Source organism: Lissotriton helveticus, chromosome 4_1, assembly GCF_964261635.1.
Source record: "Lissotriton helveticus chromosome 4_1, aLisHel1.1, whole genome shotgun sequence".
Taxonomy (NCBI): domain Eukaryota; kingdom Metazoa; phylum Chordata; class Amphibia; order Caudata; family Salamandridae; genus Lissotriton; species Lissotriton helveticus.
The window spans coordinates 1,253,107,068-1,253,124,980 of NC_136063.1; the positions used below are offsets into that span (position 1 = coordinate 1,253,107,068).

The 17,913-nt window shown below is 44.2% G+C and overlaps 1 protein-coding gene across 1 annotated transcript in view; it reads right to left on the minus strand.

Moving 5' to 3' along the window:
• CYB5A (cytochrome b5 type A) overlaps nt 1–17,913 on the minus strand; it is a 180,868-nt gene that overhangs the window by 99,585 nt on the left and 63,370 nt on the right. The window contains exon 2 of the mRNA XM_078687805.1: nt 30–158. Within this exon, the coding sequence (XP_078543931.1) occupies nt 30–158 (129 nt within the window). The remainder of the gene's footprint in view (nt 1–29; nt 159–17,913) is intronic.

Sequence of the window (17,913 nt, forward strand, 5' to 3'; positions counted from 1 at the left end):
AGAGGCAAACTTTAATGAATTACACTCACTGGATGAACCTCGCCGATTATGAATGACTTGCTCATGTTTCTCGCATCTGTAGAATGGCCGATGTCTTCAAACGTCTCCGTGGCATCTCCTCCGGCTTGTTCCCGTAGGACCTCCTCACCACCTGGGTGCTGAAAGTTTCACATGGTTAATGACAGCATCTTGTACAAACAATACATTACATCTGACAAAAGCTGTGAGCCAACACAAAAACACTGAGGTTGTAAAATAAGAAATGAGCCCTGCATTGAGATGCTACATTAAGGGGTCAATCTCCACTGAGGCGACCAATTGTCAATGTCTACTGAGGGCACCAGGCTGAGGGTCGAAAGCATTAAGAAAGACTAGAAAGAAAATGAATGTTTTCTGTACTACTCACAGGGACATCTGTGGCACTAGAGCTGTGTCTCCTACAGAGTTTTCAGTAAAGACTAAACAGCAGAGCTATAATCTTACTTGAACAGATTTTTAGATGTTCGATCTTGGACAACAGAGATAGTCCTCAGATTACAGTCTTCAGCAAATCTTGGAACAGCAGCGTGTAATGTCCTGGAACATTTGTGAATCAATGTTATACCCTTAAGTTCTAGTAACAACAGTTGCCAGCAGTTCGCCTCAATGATGGATTTATGCAATCATCGCTCTAATACATTTTTTATTTTACCTACCTTAATTTGGTCTTTTCAAAGTGGCAGCAAGGAAATTATTGCACCCACCCATGCACAGCACATTGGGTGCCACCTGGTTACAACATTATTACAATGCTAGAATGGTTTAAAACAAGAGAGAGGAGAACTGCATATTCTGTGTCAATGCTCTATGTAAGGCAAAGCCAATTCTCTGCATCTCACAGCAACAGTTGAGGCGCCTCAAAATTATTATTATTTTTTTTATTTTGAGAGTTTTATATAGCGCGAACGTGACCCTTGGGTATCAAAGCGCTTCACATTTACATGAGGTAGGTTAGAGATACATCTTGTATGGCAGAACAATTCACAATGATATGAGGTAGGTTAAGTATATAGCTATAAAGTAAACGTTTCACAATGATATGAGGTAGGTAAGGTATGCAGCTATAAAGTATTAGCATAAATATATACAAAGACATGTGGTAGATTTAGGATACGACTTGATATCAGAAATAATATATATCTATAGAATTCCTGTATATGTCTATCTTCAAGGTTACAATAAAAGTTATTGGAATTGCTTACTGTACAAGGTGTACTGGGACTTCCAGTACAAATAGTTCCGAAGTGTCTATTAGCATAAATATTTACAATGACATGAGGTATATTTAGGCTAAACTGGATATCAGAAATAACATATATCTATATAATTCCTGTATATGTCCATCTTCACGGTACAATAAAAGTTATTGGAATTGCTTACTGTACAAGGTGTACTGGGACTCCAGTACAAATAGTTCTGTAGTGTCTTTTTCCGTGCATTTTACATCCATAAGTCTGGATTAATATAGTACCAACAAAGGTTATCCCCAGTATACCTGGTGACTTTCTCTTTACTTACATTTGTTGTTCTGTTTTGTAAACATCTATGTCACGGTGCTAATGATGAACTGTCTTGCCTATGTAAGGAACTTACTCATCAGGAAGATCTTCGCTTCCTTCTTGAATGTTGCTGTGTTTGGAATTTTCCTAGTAGTTGGAGGGAGTGAGTTCCAGATTCTGGGGGCTGCTCCGGAGAAAGCTCTATCATACGTTTTCTTCTTCCGGAAGATGGGTGGTTTCAGCAACAGCTCCTTGGCACTCCTGGCTGGTCTGCATCCTCCTGATCGCTCAATCTTCTGGGCCAGGTATCTAGGTGTTTTGTAGTGGACCACTTTGTGGGTAATACATGCCATTTTAAGTTGGATTCTGGCTTCGTATGGTAGCCAATTTAATGCTTTCAGGTGTGGAGATATATGCTCGAATTTCCACGATCCGGTGAGGAGTCTTGCAGCTGCATGAGGCATGCTTTTAGTGGGGCTGTGGACATTTTTGGTAGACCTGCTAAGGTTGTACATCCATATTCAATCCTTGAGAAAACTAAGGATTGGACTGCCAATTTGAGACCCGCCGTAGAAATGAATGGTTTCACTTTTCTAATGTACTTCAAGTGAAAACTGGCACTTTTTGCCATTGATTTGATGTGGCCTTTCATGTCTAGGTTCTTATCCAGCGTGATTCCTAGTGATTTAGCGGAGTCCACTAGAGTAGGGGTGCAATTTAGTGCTGTGATCAGTTTGGTCCATTCCTTCACTTCTGTGTGGTTCTTTGGTGGTGAAAATAATAGGAATTCCGTTTTTTGTTCATTTAGCTTCAGATGATTGCTAGTTAACCAGAGTAATGACAATTTTAAGGCCTCATTCATTAACTTGATGTCTTCTAGAGACGCGATCCTGATGTATATCGGCTTGTCGTCCGCGTACATGTGATAGGATATGTTTGCGTCTTGGATAATTTCTGTAAGAGGTTCGACATACAGGTTGAAAAGTGATGGAGATAATGTAGGTTCTTGAGGGACTCCAATTGAATTGGGACATGATGGGGCTAGCGTCTGGTTGACCAGAAATCTTTGTGTTCTATTTTGAAGGAAGGATTCAAACCATTTCAGCACATTTCCCAATAGTCCCATCCTGTCATGAACCCTGGCTAGTAATTTTTCATGATTTACCGTGTCCAATGCAGACGACAGGTCAAGGAGGACTGGTAAACATGTTTGATTGTGATCTAGGGCCTGTAACGTATCATCGACAATATGTAGGATCACTGTTTCCGTGCTGTGGCCTGTTCTGAATCCAGACTGGCAGTCGTCCAGCAGCACGAAATTGGCGATGTGATGGCTCAGTTGATTTTGCACACATTTCTCAATTAATTTGGCAAGTAGAGGAATATTGGTTACTGGGCGGAAGTTATTAGGATCTGCCGGGTCCGCTGTAGGTTTTTTGATGATGGGGACGACTTGACCTGTTTTTAGGCATTCTTGAAGGATCCCTTGAGATAGAGAGGCATTTATTTTTTTTGTCTATATTGGGACGACGATATGGCTAATTTTTTGTAGGCATTTAGAGGGGAGTGGGTCATTATAGTGGTTATTAGGTTTGATATCTGAGAGCGTTTTGGCGATGGAATTCTGATCATATAGCTTGAAGGTATCCCACTGTGCTTTGTTTTTTGCCCTATCATAGTCGATTGTTGAGGTGGTAGTGTTCAGTGTAGGTGGTTGGTCGGGAAGGTTGTCGGCTGCCATCCTGAGCTCTCTTTCAAGCGTGTTGGCCTGGTCGGTAAAGAATGTTTAAAATTCTTCACAACTCAGTTGAGTTTTAGTCGTTTCTTGGGCAGATTTGGCCAACTTATTGGATTGTTGCTTTAAGATCTCAAATAGTTTCCGTGGTCTGTTTTTGGCGTTATCCAGTTCTGATCTAATAGATTCCTTTATGGAATTGAGGATCTTTTTGTTGTACTCGTTTCTGATTTTTATGAGGGATTTCAGCTCGGGGGAGGATGGGTGCGGTCTCCATTTTCTTTAGTTTCCGCCTATCTTCATTCAGTGTCCCATTAAACCATAGATTTTTATCCTTTTCTGTGACTCTTTTCAGTTTTAGTGGCATGGTGGAGTTGACTATATTCGTTACTGACGTAGTGTAGTGATCCGTTAGATCATTCACATTCTGCAAGTTGTTAGGCAGATTTAGGTCCTTCTCACAACTTTCTACTAGTAGTTCAACATTCGAGTCTTTAGTGTCCAGAGTCCACTTTTTGAGTTTGATAGGCTGCGTGGTATTGTTCTTTTTCAAGGTGGGTATCAGGAAGGTTATGGCATGGTGATCTGACCAGTCGCACGTAACAATTGAGTGGATTGAAGTATTCTTGTTTCTCGATATTATCCAGTCTAACGTTGCTCCTTTCGAGTGTGTTGGCTGTGTGCAGGCTTGGGTAAGGTTTAGCTCAGTTAAAAAGTCTTTAAGAGCGTTGACCTGTTTGTCCTTATTGTCGTCCCAGTGTAAATTAAAATCATCTAGGAATATGTTATTAGAGTGAGTGTTAGAGTTAGCCGTGATGATCTCCATTAACTGGTCTATGAAAGTAGTATTATTTCCTGTAGGGTGGTAGCGCATGCAGATTGCACCTTTGATTGTCTGCCGATCGTATATTGAGACCTAGGTATTCACAGGATTCGAGTGGGTAGTAGAGCTGTGTAACCTGAAGCATAGCTGTACCGCTTATGGCCATACTGACAGTTTGATGGATAGCTGTGGTCTCCACCATTACTTAAAGAGGTGCAATCTTAGGGAGATATCGGATTTCTAAAGTGTTACAGATAACACATTATAACTCCAAGCTTAGCTCTGCTGTCTCAGTCATTACCAAGAATTTTCATAACAGGAGGGCAAGGTTAGTGCAGCTACTGGCTAAAGTGTGTTAGAACACTGGTAATGGTAGGGCCACACAAATTTGGCAGCAGAGGAAGAACAAATTATGCAGCAGGGGAAACTAAATTATACACCAAGACAAGGCACATGATGTGGCACATTCTGCAGCTGCACTAGCTCACTTTTTTGTCATATTGACATACATGGATACAAAAGGGATTAAAAGTGTCATGCATGATACAAAGGTTTCTTACAAAAGGAAAGCAAACGCCGACAACAGACCATTTACATAACACGTCTCACACTTGGGTTGGCCAAAAGAATTATGTAAACTGCAAAACAATCAAAATCTACCATTTTTCTAAGTCTCCTGCAGAACAAAACTGGGCAAAAAAAAAAAAAGCACCCAAATCGCTCTTCAGCCGAACCAGACAAGTGGGTGCATTTCAGGTAATCACTTGAATTGAGTAGTTAACATGGTTCTCCCATGATAGCTTGTGCCAGGAAGAACCACACGAGCTACAGAAACTGCCAAAGAAATTGATAATTCACAGTCTGTGGCAGGATGACCAGCTGCCCTTGGCCATTTTTAGATCTCACCTAGGCAGCACGTGCGCGGTCTCATCGAGACATGCTGTGCCTACTCTGTGGCATAGCAAAACAACAAGATGATGGCCGGAGTTCTTTCAAACACCTACATTCCCCTCCCACCCCCCAGTCACGGATCTGGGTTAAATCCATCATCCTTTTGCTCACAATTCCACCCCAGTTTGGACCCACTCATATGCAAATCAGCCTTGACCCTGCTCCCCATGGGAACTGTTCAGCCCAAACTGCGAGGACAGGTCCTCCCTGGACCGGAAACTAGCATCCTGGGACTGGTTTTGGGCTATCACCCCATATCAGCCAGGCAAGCTTAAATCCTGTGGCACAGTGAGCATTTGAAATGTTTAAGCAATCCATCTTGTTGTGTTTGCTATGTTCACCCTAAGTGGTCAAGGATATACACAGATGTAGGTCCCTTGCTCACAAAAGACACGTAAAGATGGCTTCAATGCAGCCCTGACTGGCTGCATTGAAGCCAGCTCCAACCACATTAAGGAACCCTTCAACATCACCATAGACTTCTCTTCACTGTCAGCCACCGTGTACATGATCTCCCCCTCTCAAGAACTCTGCAACACCCTGACAGACTACTTTCACATCAAGATATCTACCATCAAGAATAGCTTTCAACCAACTGATGCAACACACAACCACACACACACTGCACGGAACAGTTCTCCATACAGAACACAAGAGACATCATGAACATCCCTGCCCCTACCACTTAAACCTCGGAAGCAAGGAAATCAGCAGCAAACTCACCTTCATGCACTTTCCAGATGAATGGAAAAACACAGAGGACAGACCCCTTCCTCAAGAAACTCTCCTCCGACCCAAGCGAACTCATGAAATACCACCTTATCTCTCTGTTCCCCTTACCTGCCAAAGAAGGCCATCAACCTCCAACTCACAGAACACCTGGAGAGCAACAACCTACTGGACATCTTCCAATCTGGTTTCTTCACCAACCACAGCACCGAGAAAGCCCTGATCGCTGCCACTGATGACATAAGAACCCCCCTCGTCTGGGGAAAACAGGCGGCCCGAATCCTCCTCAACCTCAGAGCAGTGTTCGATACAATATACCATAACACCCTCATCAAGAGACTCAGCCACATCGGAATCTAGGGATGACGCCCTCAAATGGATCACATCCTTCCTCTCAGGACAAACCCAGATAATCTACCTACCACCCTTCACTGCAGAACCCAAGAGTATCATCTGCGTCATCCCTCAAGGATCATCTCTCAGCCACCACCTGTTCAATACTTACACGACGATCATCATCCGATCCCGTGGCATCAACATCATATCCTATGCAGACGGCATCCAGCTCATCCGCGCGCTGTCAGAAGACCCCTCCACGACTAGGACCAACCTCCACAACTGCATGACGAGCGTCACAGACTGGATGAAGACCAACTGCTTGAAGCTCAATACGGACAAGATGGAAGTGCTGATTTTTGAAGACAACACCTCCCTTTGGAACAACTCCTGGTGGTCCTCTGAACTCGGACCCACACACACAGACCACGCCCGCAAACTTGGGAAATTCGTCATGAAATGCCATATCAACACAGTCTCCTCCTCCTGCTACTACACCCTTTGCATGCACAGGATCTTCAATTAGCTCCCTGTAAAAACCAGGAAAACAGACACTCAACCCTAGTCAATAGCCAGCTGGACGACGGCCCTTTGCATCCCCATCTAATTTGCATGGCTGGTTGAATAAATAAATAAATAATATATATAATTTATGCGCCACTCTATGCCTGAAAGGGAATTGTTTTGACTTCTACTGGGTTCTCCCTTATGTCTGGCAAAGCTATACCTCTCTGAAGTGCTCTAATGAGAGTAGAACACGTGTCTGGGGTTGCTTTTATTCATTTCAGGTTGGCCTGCATGGTATTTACCAATCCAAAGCTGTAATACAGTGCCTAGAGTGGTAAAAGGCTTTGGCCATTTTACAGCTCGGCAAGGATAGCACTGTGCTAATCCGATGCTTAAAAACTTTGCTGTAGAAACGGTAAAGGACTTTGTCCCCTTCTATCTCGGCATGGATGGCACTGTCCTAACCCTACGCTTAGAAACTTTGGTAGCAAAGCAGACATTTGAGGTGAGCAAATTAAGAGTGTCAGTGGTGTTGAGAGAGCTCTTTACTGGTGCTGCATTCCACTTAAACTTGAGAACTACCCAGAGTTCTCTGCTTTTTTTCCCCCAAAATTTAGGAGTCTGTCTATGGCTGAAAGGGAACTGTTTTGACTTATACTGGGTGCTCCCTTGTGTCTAGACAAAGCTATACCTGTCTGTAGAGCTCTAATGAGAGCGAAACACATGCCTGGGGTTGCTTTTATTCATTTCAGGTTGGCCTGTATGGTATTTACCAATCCAAAGCTGTAATACTGTGCTTGGAGTGGTACAAGGCTGGCCATTTTACAGCTCGGCAATGACAGCATTGTGCTAATCCTATGCTTAAAAACGTTGCTGCAGAAATGGTAAAAGATTTTGTCCCTTTCTATCTCGGTGTGCATGGCACTGTTCTAATCCTACGCTTAAAAACTTTGATAGAAAAGCAGACATTTGAGTTGAGCAAATTTAGAGAGTGTCGCTGGTAGACGCACAGGACATATTGTTTGGGGTCAAGGGCAACAAGTTTTCATGTGTATTTTGTCCTTTGGACAAGTAGGCCCAACCCCCTGCAGCACAAACCCTTTGGCTGCCAGCTTGCAGTGCCACATTATGGATCATGGAAGTGCACTGTATGCAGCTACGGTAATATTTTTGCCCATATGTTAATGCTGGTCAAACTTGTATTTATGGTTCATTAATTGAATGCCTTTATTATTAGGCTGAGCACTCTAAGTAAATGTTGTAAGCTCCGAATGACTACTGACAGTGGTTCCAGTATAAAAATGTGTACACATGTTTTCAAAGTTGAGCAATAAGAGGCTATGTATTATGCCCCCAGAATGCTCTCTGCTTCGATGCAAATATTTGCAGAAGCTTGAAAGCAAGATTGATGATTCTTTGCTTCCAAAATAAAGTGTTCATAAAAAATGAAAGCAGGAAAAAAACATTTTGCTAAACTACTGTAATATTTCAGCTACCATTTCTTTGCAGCAGCATTTAGTAACGTGTTGATGCATGCTATTATTTCTCAAAAATATTCATAATGAAAAATCAGTGTAACCAGTTTCAATGAGATTATGGGAAACAAAAAGAAATAAGCATTGGCAAAGCCAGTAGGTCTGAACTTGGTGGTCAGCTTTTTACTTTTGTCAATGTTGGACTTGTTTTGGCATGGTTTTTGTCAAACATTATTGGTGTGGGAGCTACCGGGCCCTCACTTTATACCAAACATTGGCAAAAGCGAAAATAGTTTTTGTTCTCAAAATGCACACACTGCCACAGTAGTTACTGGCACTGAACAAAACTACTTTAGGTGCAGATATGCTCCTTGTGAAAGAGAAGAATGCTGTCACTCAAAGTGAAGCCAGTCATTACAGCAAAAAAGACAATTTTAATAAACACAAAAGGTCACGGTCAACACCAGACCTAATTAGGAGCCTAATTATTAAAGAAAGTCTCAAAAGTGCACTCATGGTATATGTCCGTGCATTAAGTGCAGCTGTATGGCTTTCGTGAAGTCCCAAGAATTTACAGATATTTGTGAAGCGCATTTTATCATGAGCAAATATGCATGTGTAGATTCGCTCATGCGAAAATCTGAGCGTTAGCAAGTTCACTTTCCCTCCAACCACTTTTTTCCCCAACTCTGGAAGAAGGTTTACGTCTGCCATTGTCAGGAGTAAATTTCCAACATATCTCAGTATGGGAAATGATTAGAGAAGTTGTTGAAAACCCTTAATACATGCAAGTTAGTAGGTTTGCACGGACTCAAAAGGGTATTCTAACCCTCAAACTATTGCTTTCCACTACCTTCAGCCCCAGTATTTATAATCTGCGGAAAAGTGGCAACATAAGGGGATTGCAAGTATTAAAACACTACTATGGCATAATCAGAGAGGCTATATCACAGCTCTTATATAACAAGACTGCTGCCATAATTTGTCGCTGCAATACATGGCACCAAAGGGGCAAGTGGATTTTGTTACAGGACAAGTACATTAATGAAGCATGTTATTTAATTCCACACCCCCTAGATAGATATATACACACACACACACTTACATGTATGTATACATATGTCTCAAACGCAGAGCGCTCTATCTCGAGCCACAAACCAGAGCGAGCTGGTTTGTGTCAATAACGGCAATTTAGCTTTAGATTAAATCTGTTCAAGGAGTCCTTACACTGAGCAAGAGAGATGCCAATGAGACAAATCATGGCAATAAAGTTGGTTTCCTTTGAACAGAAATCATAAGTAAACTTGTATTAGCTCAACCATCGAGATGATACCACAGTGATGTCCCCATTCAATGGTTAAACTTTATTAGGTACCGCTTGGCACAGCACCTCATATTAAGGTTTCGTGATAATTTATGGGGAACTGATAGCGGATTATGCCGCTTTGCAAATGTTCCGATTGTTGTATTATGTTTATTCCATAATTAGATGAACCTTTATCATCATATTATTTGTGCAAGTAAGTAATCACATGACCTACGTTTTAGTCGATGTTTGATTTTTAAATATGTATCGAAATGAATTCAAATTGGATACAGGCACAGATTGTGTAAAATTGTTTGGCAAAAGACCTCGGAATGTCTTTTTTTACTTATTGAATCAAGTGGTGTATTTGAAGGTAAATGTCAAGTTGTCACTTTACTCATGAACAATGAGCTGCAGGCTCCGAAATGCGTTGAGGTTGTGATCAGCTGCTGAATAAATCACGCTTGCTGAAGCAGAGCCATCGAGGCATATATCACTGAAGCACACAGGCAGTTGGAAGACACAGTGTATTATGAAAGGTTACAAACCAATCCCACATCTTGCATCAAGGGTGGCCTCGACTTAAAACTACAAAAATGGAAGGCTCAAAATCTAATTGACGAAGATGAAATAAAATATTTAACAGTAGACCACCCAGTGATGACTACCATATATTTTCTCACGAAAATACATAAATATAAAGACAATCCACCAGGGGGACCAATCCTGTCAGCCAAAGATGCATTACTGGAACCGGTTGCAAATTATATTGATTATTTTTTACAGCCATTTGTGCAACAGCTAAGTTCTTATGTAAAAGATACAGCCATGTATTGAGATTTTTAAAGGACATCAAGTAGAAGGAGACATATCATCTGATAACTATGGACGTTATTTCACTGTATACCACCATTGAGAATGATGTAGGCCTAGCAGCCAATAATTAATTTTTACGTGAAAGAAGTATCCATCTAAAGGAGCATAATGCAATGCTTATGGAGGTGATGCAAATATGTTTGTCAGAAAACATCTTCCTGTTCGGTGAGGAAATCTTTCGACAAAAAACTGGCACCGCAATGGGATTTTCCTTTAGTCCAAATTATGCATGCCTACTAATGGGATGGTGGGAACAAGAGGTTGCCTAGAATCCTAAACATCAAACATTTGTGAAAAAGATAGTAAGTTGGATGAGATTCATCGACGACTGGCTAATTATATGGAATGGTACCAAAGTTGAATTTCAAGAATATTTCAATATCCTGAACGAAAGTTTGAATAATCTAAAATTCACTTATGAATTGAGTAATCAGAGGATTGTGTTTCTGGATATGGAAATCTATATAAATGGTATCAGCATACAAACTATTCTACACAGGAAAAGCACAGCCACGAATGCAACATTACAGGCAACCAGTTTATCAGCAAGCCTCATTAATAACAAGCATACCATATGGAGAATTTCTTCGGATTCGACGAATTGGGAGTGAAACAACTGAATGGACAAAACACAGCAACATTGCAAAACAAAGATTCAAGATCAGAAAATATAACACCAAAGTCATCAACCAGGGCTGGTCCCGTGCCAATGAACAAACAAGGGAAGAATGTTTAAAACCCAAACCCCCATCAGTGGATGAAAATCAGTTTGGAGAAAGAAAAATCAGATTGATTACATATTTCACACAAGATTCAAAGGCAATCATGTCAATACTGAGAAAAAACTGGAACATCCTAAAATTGGACAATACATTGTCAAAAATTGTGGGAGACCACCTGATTGTGACCTATCGGAGAGCACGAAATTTGAAAGACCAACTCACGCACAGCCACTTCAAGGGAAAGGAACAAAAAGAAAACTGGCTACAGAAGAAAGGTTTCGTGAAATGCTTTAATTGTAAGGTCTGTCAAATAGCGAAACCCACCACACAAGTACAAATGGCAAAAAAAAAAAATCATGGAATATACGGGAATTAATTAGATGTAAGAGCAAGTATGTAATTTATGTAATTGAGTGCCCATGTCGTCTCAAGTACATAGGAAGCACTACATGTGAATTAAAAAAATTAATCTTGGAACACACACGTGCTACAACAAATAAGGACAGAGGCAACGCAGTTGCAAAGCATATGGAGATTTCCCATAACAGTGACTGGAAATGTCTGAAATTTTATGGAATAGAGACAGTCTCCCCACATGCAATAGGGGGAAACAGGGAGAAAATACTTAGTAAAAAAAAAATCCAGACATATCCTCAATGCGCAAAGCATGACTCCTTTTGGATAAAATCAATCTGAGGAATTATACATACATCTGAAACTTTCACCGATTGAATGGTCAAATGATTATAAAAAGAACATAGTAAAAAAATACATATATGAGCAAGTAATAAATGGGCCCCTAACAAGGTACCTTATTAAACCGATAAACAAATAAATTTGAGGTAAAGAAGAAACAGCTTATGAAAACAAAAACAGGAATTGAAGTAAACAGCGTGCACTGCTTTAAATGGATGTAAATGCAGCATTTCTCGAATTAAATTGATAGGAATTTGTGACCAAAATGTGTATTGGAACACAGAACCACTGATAATTGGTGTAAATAAAATGCCGATCTGCTAAAAAACAGCACAATCATTTATCTCTTTAAAAATGGGAGGCAACACCATGCATAATAAAATGGAATCCGATTCAATTTGAGAGCGGAGACATTGTAAATATGAACTAATGTTAAAATGGAATACCCTGAAGCATTACGCAAATTGCAAACTGGGATAGACTGCAGTATATGTAAATAATGAACATTCAAAGAAGGGGGAAACATAATGTGTACATATATCGAGTTCCATGCCACAACTTTAGTAAAACAATGCTAGACAGAGGTTTTGTTATTAACATGAGTAAAACTACATGTCCCAGAATGCCGGATGGCTCAGTGAGCGTGCAGGAAATGATGTCATCTGATTTGAAAAGGTTAAAGAATGAACACAAACAAAGTAAAAATGACCGTGAGCAAGGCTTTAGGTAATGCCGAAACGCGTAGGAATTCTTTTTCGTCTCGTGTTAAGCCTGAAAATGATGCTTTAATGGAAAATAAAGAATGAAGTTAATATAACCTGCGAGGAGTGCGACCCGTTTTTCTGGGAGACCGAGAACCTTGTGGTATGTGCAGCGGTATTGGTTTCTACCGCAGAAGTAACGCACCGCAAAAGAGCGCCAGGTATGCTAACCGAGGAACCGTTTGAATACATACATGATCAAGAGTACTTGTTACTCGAAACGCGTCGCTTGAAAGGTTCTAAATAAAATAACATCTTGCCTGAAGCCGTGGGGTCCGTCTCCTTCTTTCGCCACGCTGTGTGGAGGTTTAAGGAATTGCTTGGATATATATATATATATATATATATATATATATATATATATAAAAAACATTTTGCAACCTTAATTCTTTCACACATACTAATGCGTATCTGTATTTGGAAGGGATACCTTTAACACGCCCCTTCCAAATACCGAATCGCAACACACAAATTGCGATTTGGCAACAGGTTACTGAACCCCAATTTGTGACTTGTACATATGCAAGAAAAAAAATGCGGTCAGCAAATGGCGCTATTCTATGAATCAGGCGATTCAAAAGGGGATGATGGATGGAGTGTTTGAGCAAATCAAACACTCACCCCCAGTCAACTGATCTGGGTTTAATCCATCACCATTCTTTAGCCCACCCAGCCACCCCAGTTCAGACATGGCCATATGCAAATCAGTCTGACCCTGTGCCTCATGGGAACAGTCCAGCCCGAACTGCCAAGCCATGTCTTCCCTGGACCGGAAACAAGCATCCTGGGACCGGTTTAAGATTCATAATCCTCATCAGCCAGGCTATCTTGAATCCAGTGGCCAAGTGAGCAAGGGACTCACGTCTGAGCATACCCTGCCACACTTAGGGCGAACAAAGCGATACAAAAGGGGATGATGGACGGAGTGTTTGAGCAAATCAAACACTCACCCCCAGTCAACTGATCTGGGTTTAATCCATCACCATTCTTTAGCCCACTCAGCCACCCCAGTTCAGACATGGCCATATGCAAATCAGTCTGACCCTGTGCCTCATGGGAACAGTCCAGCCCGAACTGCCAAGCCAGGTCTTCCCTGGACCGTCCTGACTCGCTCTGAGGCAGTCGCTCCCCACGCTCCCTGCTCAACTACTGGGATCGCAGCGCTTTGCTGCTCTGTGGTATCATAGCGCTTTGCTGCTCTGTGGTATCATAGCGCTTTGCTGCTCTGTGGCATCGTAGCGCTTTGCTGCTCTGTGGCATCGTAGCGCATTGCTGCTGATCGCATTAACAGCTTTTGATCTGCCTGATTGTTTTTGTCGCGCTGTTAGAATATTGCCCACATCGCGCTCACTGTGTTTTTGTGCCTCTGTGACTCTGTAGCGCTTTTTGTGAAAGCTTGCATTGCTGGCAATATTTTTGCCTGTGCCCCAATCTCGTCCTGCTTCGATCTCAGTCTGCTGCCATTTTGTTGTTGTTTAGTTGCCTCCCAGCCCGCCTCTCCACCCCGCCCCCGCCTCCCTGCTGACCCTCCCTCGCTCCACCCCCCACTGTCCACTTATGACAGTCACACTAACGCGCAGCGTCCACGCGCAGCGGGCGCGCCCCATGCGCGCCGAAGGCACGCCAAAGGTAAGCCCGTCTACGCCCGTCCGCGCCTGGACCGCGCCCAGCGCCATACCCCCTGGCCCCCGCAAAGTCCACTCCGCCCGCCTAACATACGACGCCGCTACCCTCTCAGCCCTTAACCCCGGCCGCCCACCTACCTGCTTCCAAGCCACCCCAGGACACACACATGGACCCTTCACCTGCCACTCCTGCAAATTCGACAGCATCAGGACATACACCAAATCCAGCAACCCCAAACAGAACTCCGACAAAAGCCACCTAAATTGCATCCTGCTCAACACCCGCTCGGTCCACAGACACGCCATTGAACTCTGGAACCTACTCGACACCACTTCGCCGGATATCGCCTTCCTCACAGAAACTTGGATGAACGCCTCCTCAGCGCCCGATATCGCCATAGCTATCCCGGACGGCTACAAGATCATTCGAAAGGACCGCATCAACCAAACTGGAGGAGGCATAGCCATCGTCCATAAGAACACCATCCGCATCACGACCAATTCCGACGATACCCTCGCAGCCGCCGAACACCTTCACTTCCAGATCCACACCGACCCCAAGACCACACTCAGAGGCACCCTCATCTACAGGCCACCAGGACCCCGCACACAATTCAGCGAAGACATCACTGACTTCATCAGCCCACACGCCCTCCCCTCCGAGGACTACATTCTACTGGGAGACCTCAACTTCCACCTGGAAAAGGATAACGACAACAACACCACCACCACCCTCCTGGACAACCTGGCCAATCTCGGACTCAAACAACTTGTCAACTCCCCCACCCACCTCGCCGGACACACGCTTGACCCAATCTTCACCTCCAGCAAACACATCTCCTTCAATCACACCACAGCTCTCCACTGGACGGACCACAGCTGCGTACACTTAAACTACAAAAAGACCACGACCCACAACCCCCCACAACGTATTCCCCGAAGAAACTGGAACAAAATTACCACCGACCAGCTCTTCACATCGCTCCACCAAAACCCCCCTGCCAAATCATTGGACCCAAACCAAGCTGCCACCAACCTTACACAATGGATCACCCTCAGCCCTGACGAACTAGCACCCTTGAAAAACCATCAAATCAAGCAAGGTAACAAAAAAGCCCCCTGGTTCAACGACGACCTCAAGAAATCCAAGAAGTTCTGCCGCACCCTCGAGAAAGCCTGGAGAAAAAACCCAACCACTGACAACCTGACCACCTTCAAGAACGCCACCCGCAAACACCACCAACTGATCCGATCCACCAAAAAATCAGCACTCAAAGATCGACTTGACAACAACGCCCAAAACAGCAAGGAACTATTCAACATCGTAAAAGAATTTACCAACCCCACCGCCGGCACCAACGACATCACTCCCTCCCAAGACCTCTGCGACTCTTTATCTTCATTCTTCCACAACAAAATCGCCGACATACATAACAGCTTTGAAAACCAGCCCGAAGACCAGTCCACTCCGCCCATCTCCGAACAAAAAGAGCACTCTAACAACCTTTGCGCCTGGAACCCAATCACTACTGAAGACACCATCCGCCTAATGAACTCCATCCACTCAGGATCACCAACCGACCCATCTCCCCACCACATATTCAACAAAGCAGACGTCATCATCGCACCCCATCTCCGCGATGTCATCAACTGTTCCTTCAACTCCGCCACCTTCCCGGAAAGCTGGAAACATGCCGAACTCAGCGCCCTTCTGAAGAAACCCACAGCAGACCCCACTGAACTTAAGAACTACCGCCCCATCTCGCTCCTCCCATTCCCTGCCAAAGTCATTGAGAAAGCCGTCAACAATCAGCTCGCCGCCTTCCTCGAATCCAACAAATCCCTCGACCCCTCACAGTCCGGATTCAGAGCCAAACACAGCACCGAGACCGCCCTCATCGCAGCAACAGACGACATTCGAACTCTACTAGACAACGGAGAAACAGCGGCCCTCATCCTACTTGACCTCTCCGACGCCTTCGACACAGTCTGCCATAACACCCTTATACAACGCCTCAGCAACGTCGGAATACAGGGAAAAGCATTGGACTGGATCATCTCGTTCCTCGCCGGTAGAACCCAGAAAGTTCGCCTCCCCCCATTCAAATCAGAGGCCACCGAAGTCATCTGTGGCGTACATCAAGGATCATCACTCAGTCCCACCCTCTTCAACGTTTACATGAGCCCCCTCGCATCTATCGCACGCCAGCACAACCTCAACATCATCTCCTACGCAGACGACACTCAGCTAATCCTCTCCCTCACCAAGGACCCAAACACCGCCAAAACAAACTTACACAAAGGAATGAAAGATGTAGCCGAGTGGATGAAGAACAGCCGCTTAAAACTGAACTCGGACAAAACGGAAGTCCTCATCTTAGGTTCATCCCCTTCCACCTGGGATGACTCATGGTGGCCACCGGCCTTGGGAAACGCACCCACACCTACGGATCACGCACGTAACCTGGGCTTCATCCTGGACTCCTCCCTCTCGATGACCAGACAAGTAAACGCCGTCTCATCATCATGCTTCAACATCCTACGTATGCTCAAAAAAATCTTCCGTTGGATCCCCATCGAAACAAGAAAAACGGTCACCCACGCACTGGTCACAAGCCGACTGGATTATGGAAACACCCTCTATGCCGGAACCACAGCCAAACTACAGAAAAAACTCCAACGCATCCAAAACGCCTCAGCCAGACTCATACTTGACATCCCCCGTCAAGCTCACATTTCCGGTCACCTGAGAGACCTCCACTGGCTCCCTGTCAACAAGAGGATAACGTTCCGTCTCCTCACCCACGCACACAAGGCCCTCTACGACCTAGGACCCGAATGCCTCAACACGCGACTGTCCTTCTACACCCCCACCCGCCAACTACGTTCATCCAATCAAGCCCTCGCCGCTATTCCGCGCATCCATAGATCCACCATGGGGGGGGAAGATCCTTCTCCTACTTAGCGGCCAAGACCTGGAATTCTCTCCCCACCCACCTCCGCCTTACACAGAACCACCTCTTTCAGAAAGCAACTAAAAACTTGGATATTCGATAAGTAAAGCACGCGCCCTCCCTCAAGCGCCTTGAGACCCTCTGGGTGAGTAGTGCGCTATACAAATCTCTGAACTTGAACTTGAACTGGACCGGAAACAAGCATCCTGGGACCGGTTTCGGATTCATAATCCTCATCAGCCAGGCTATCTTGAATCCAGTGGCCAAGTGAGCAAGGGACTCACGTCTGAGCATACCCTGCCACACTTAGGGAGAACAAAGCGATACAAAAGGGGATGATGGACGGAGCGTTTGAGCAAATCAAACACTCACCCCCAGTCAACTGATCTGGGTTCAATCCATCACCATTCTTTAGCTCACTCAGCCACCCTAGTTCAGACATGGCCATATGCAAATCAGTCTGACCCTGTGCCTCATGGGAACAGTCCAGCCCGAACTGCCAGGCCATGCCTTCCCTGGACCGGAAACAAGCATCCTGGGACCGGTTTCGGATTCATAATCCTCATCAGCCAGGCTATCTTGAATCCAGTGGCCAAGTGAGCAAGGGACTCACGTCTGAGCATACCCTGCCACACTTAGGGCGAACAAAGCGATACAAAAGGGGATGATGGACGGAGTGTTTGAGCAAATCAAACACTCACCCCCAGTCAACTGATCTGGGTTTAATCCATCACCATTCTTTAGCCCACTCAGCCACCCCAGTTCAGACATGGCCATATGCAAATCAGTTTCATAATCCTCATCAGCCTAGGTGTGGCAGGGTATGCTCAGACGGGAGTCCATTGCTCACTTGGCCACTGGATTCCAGATAGCCTGGCT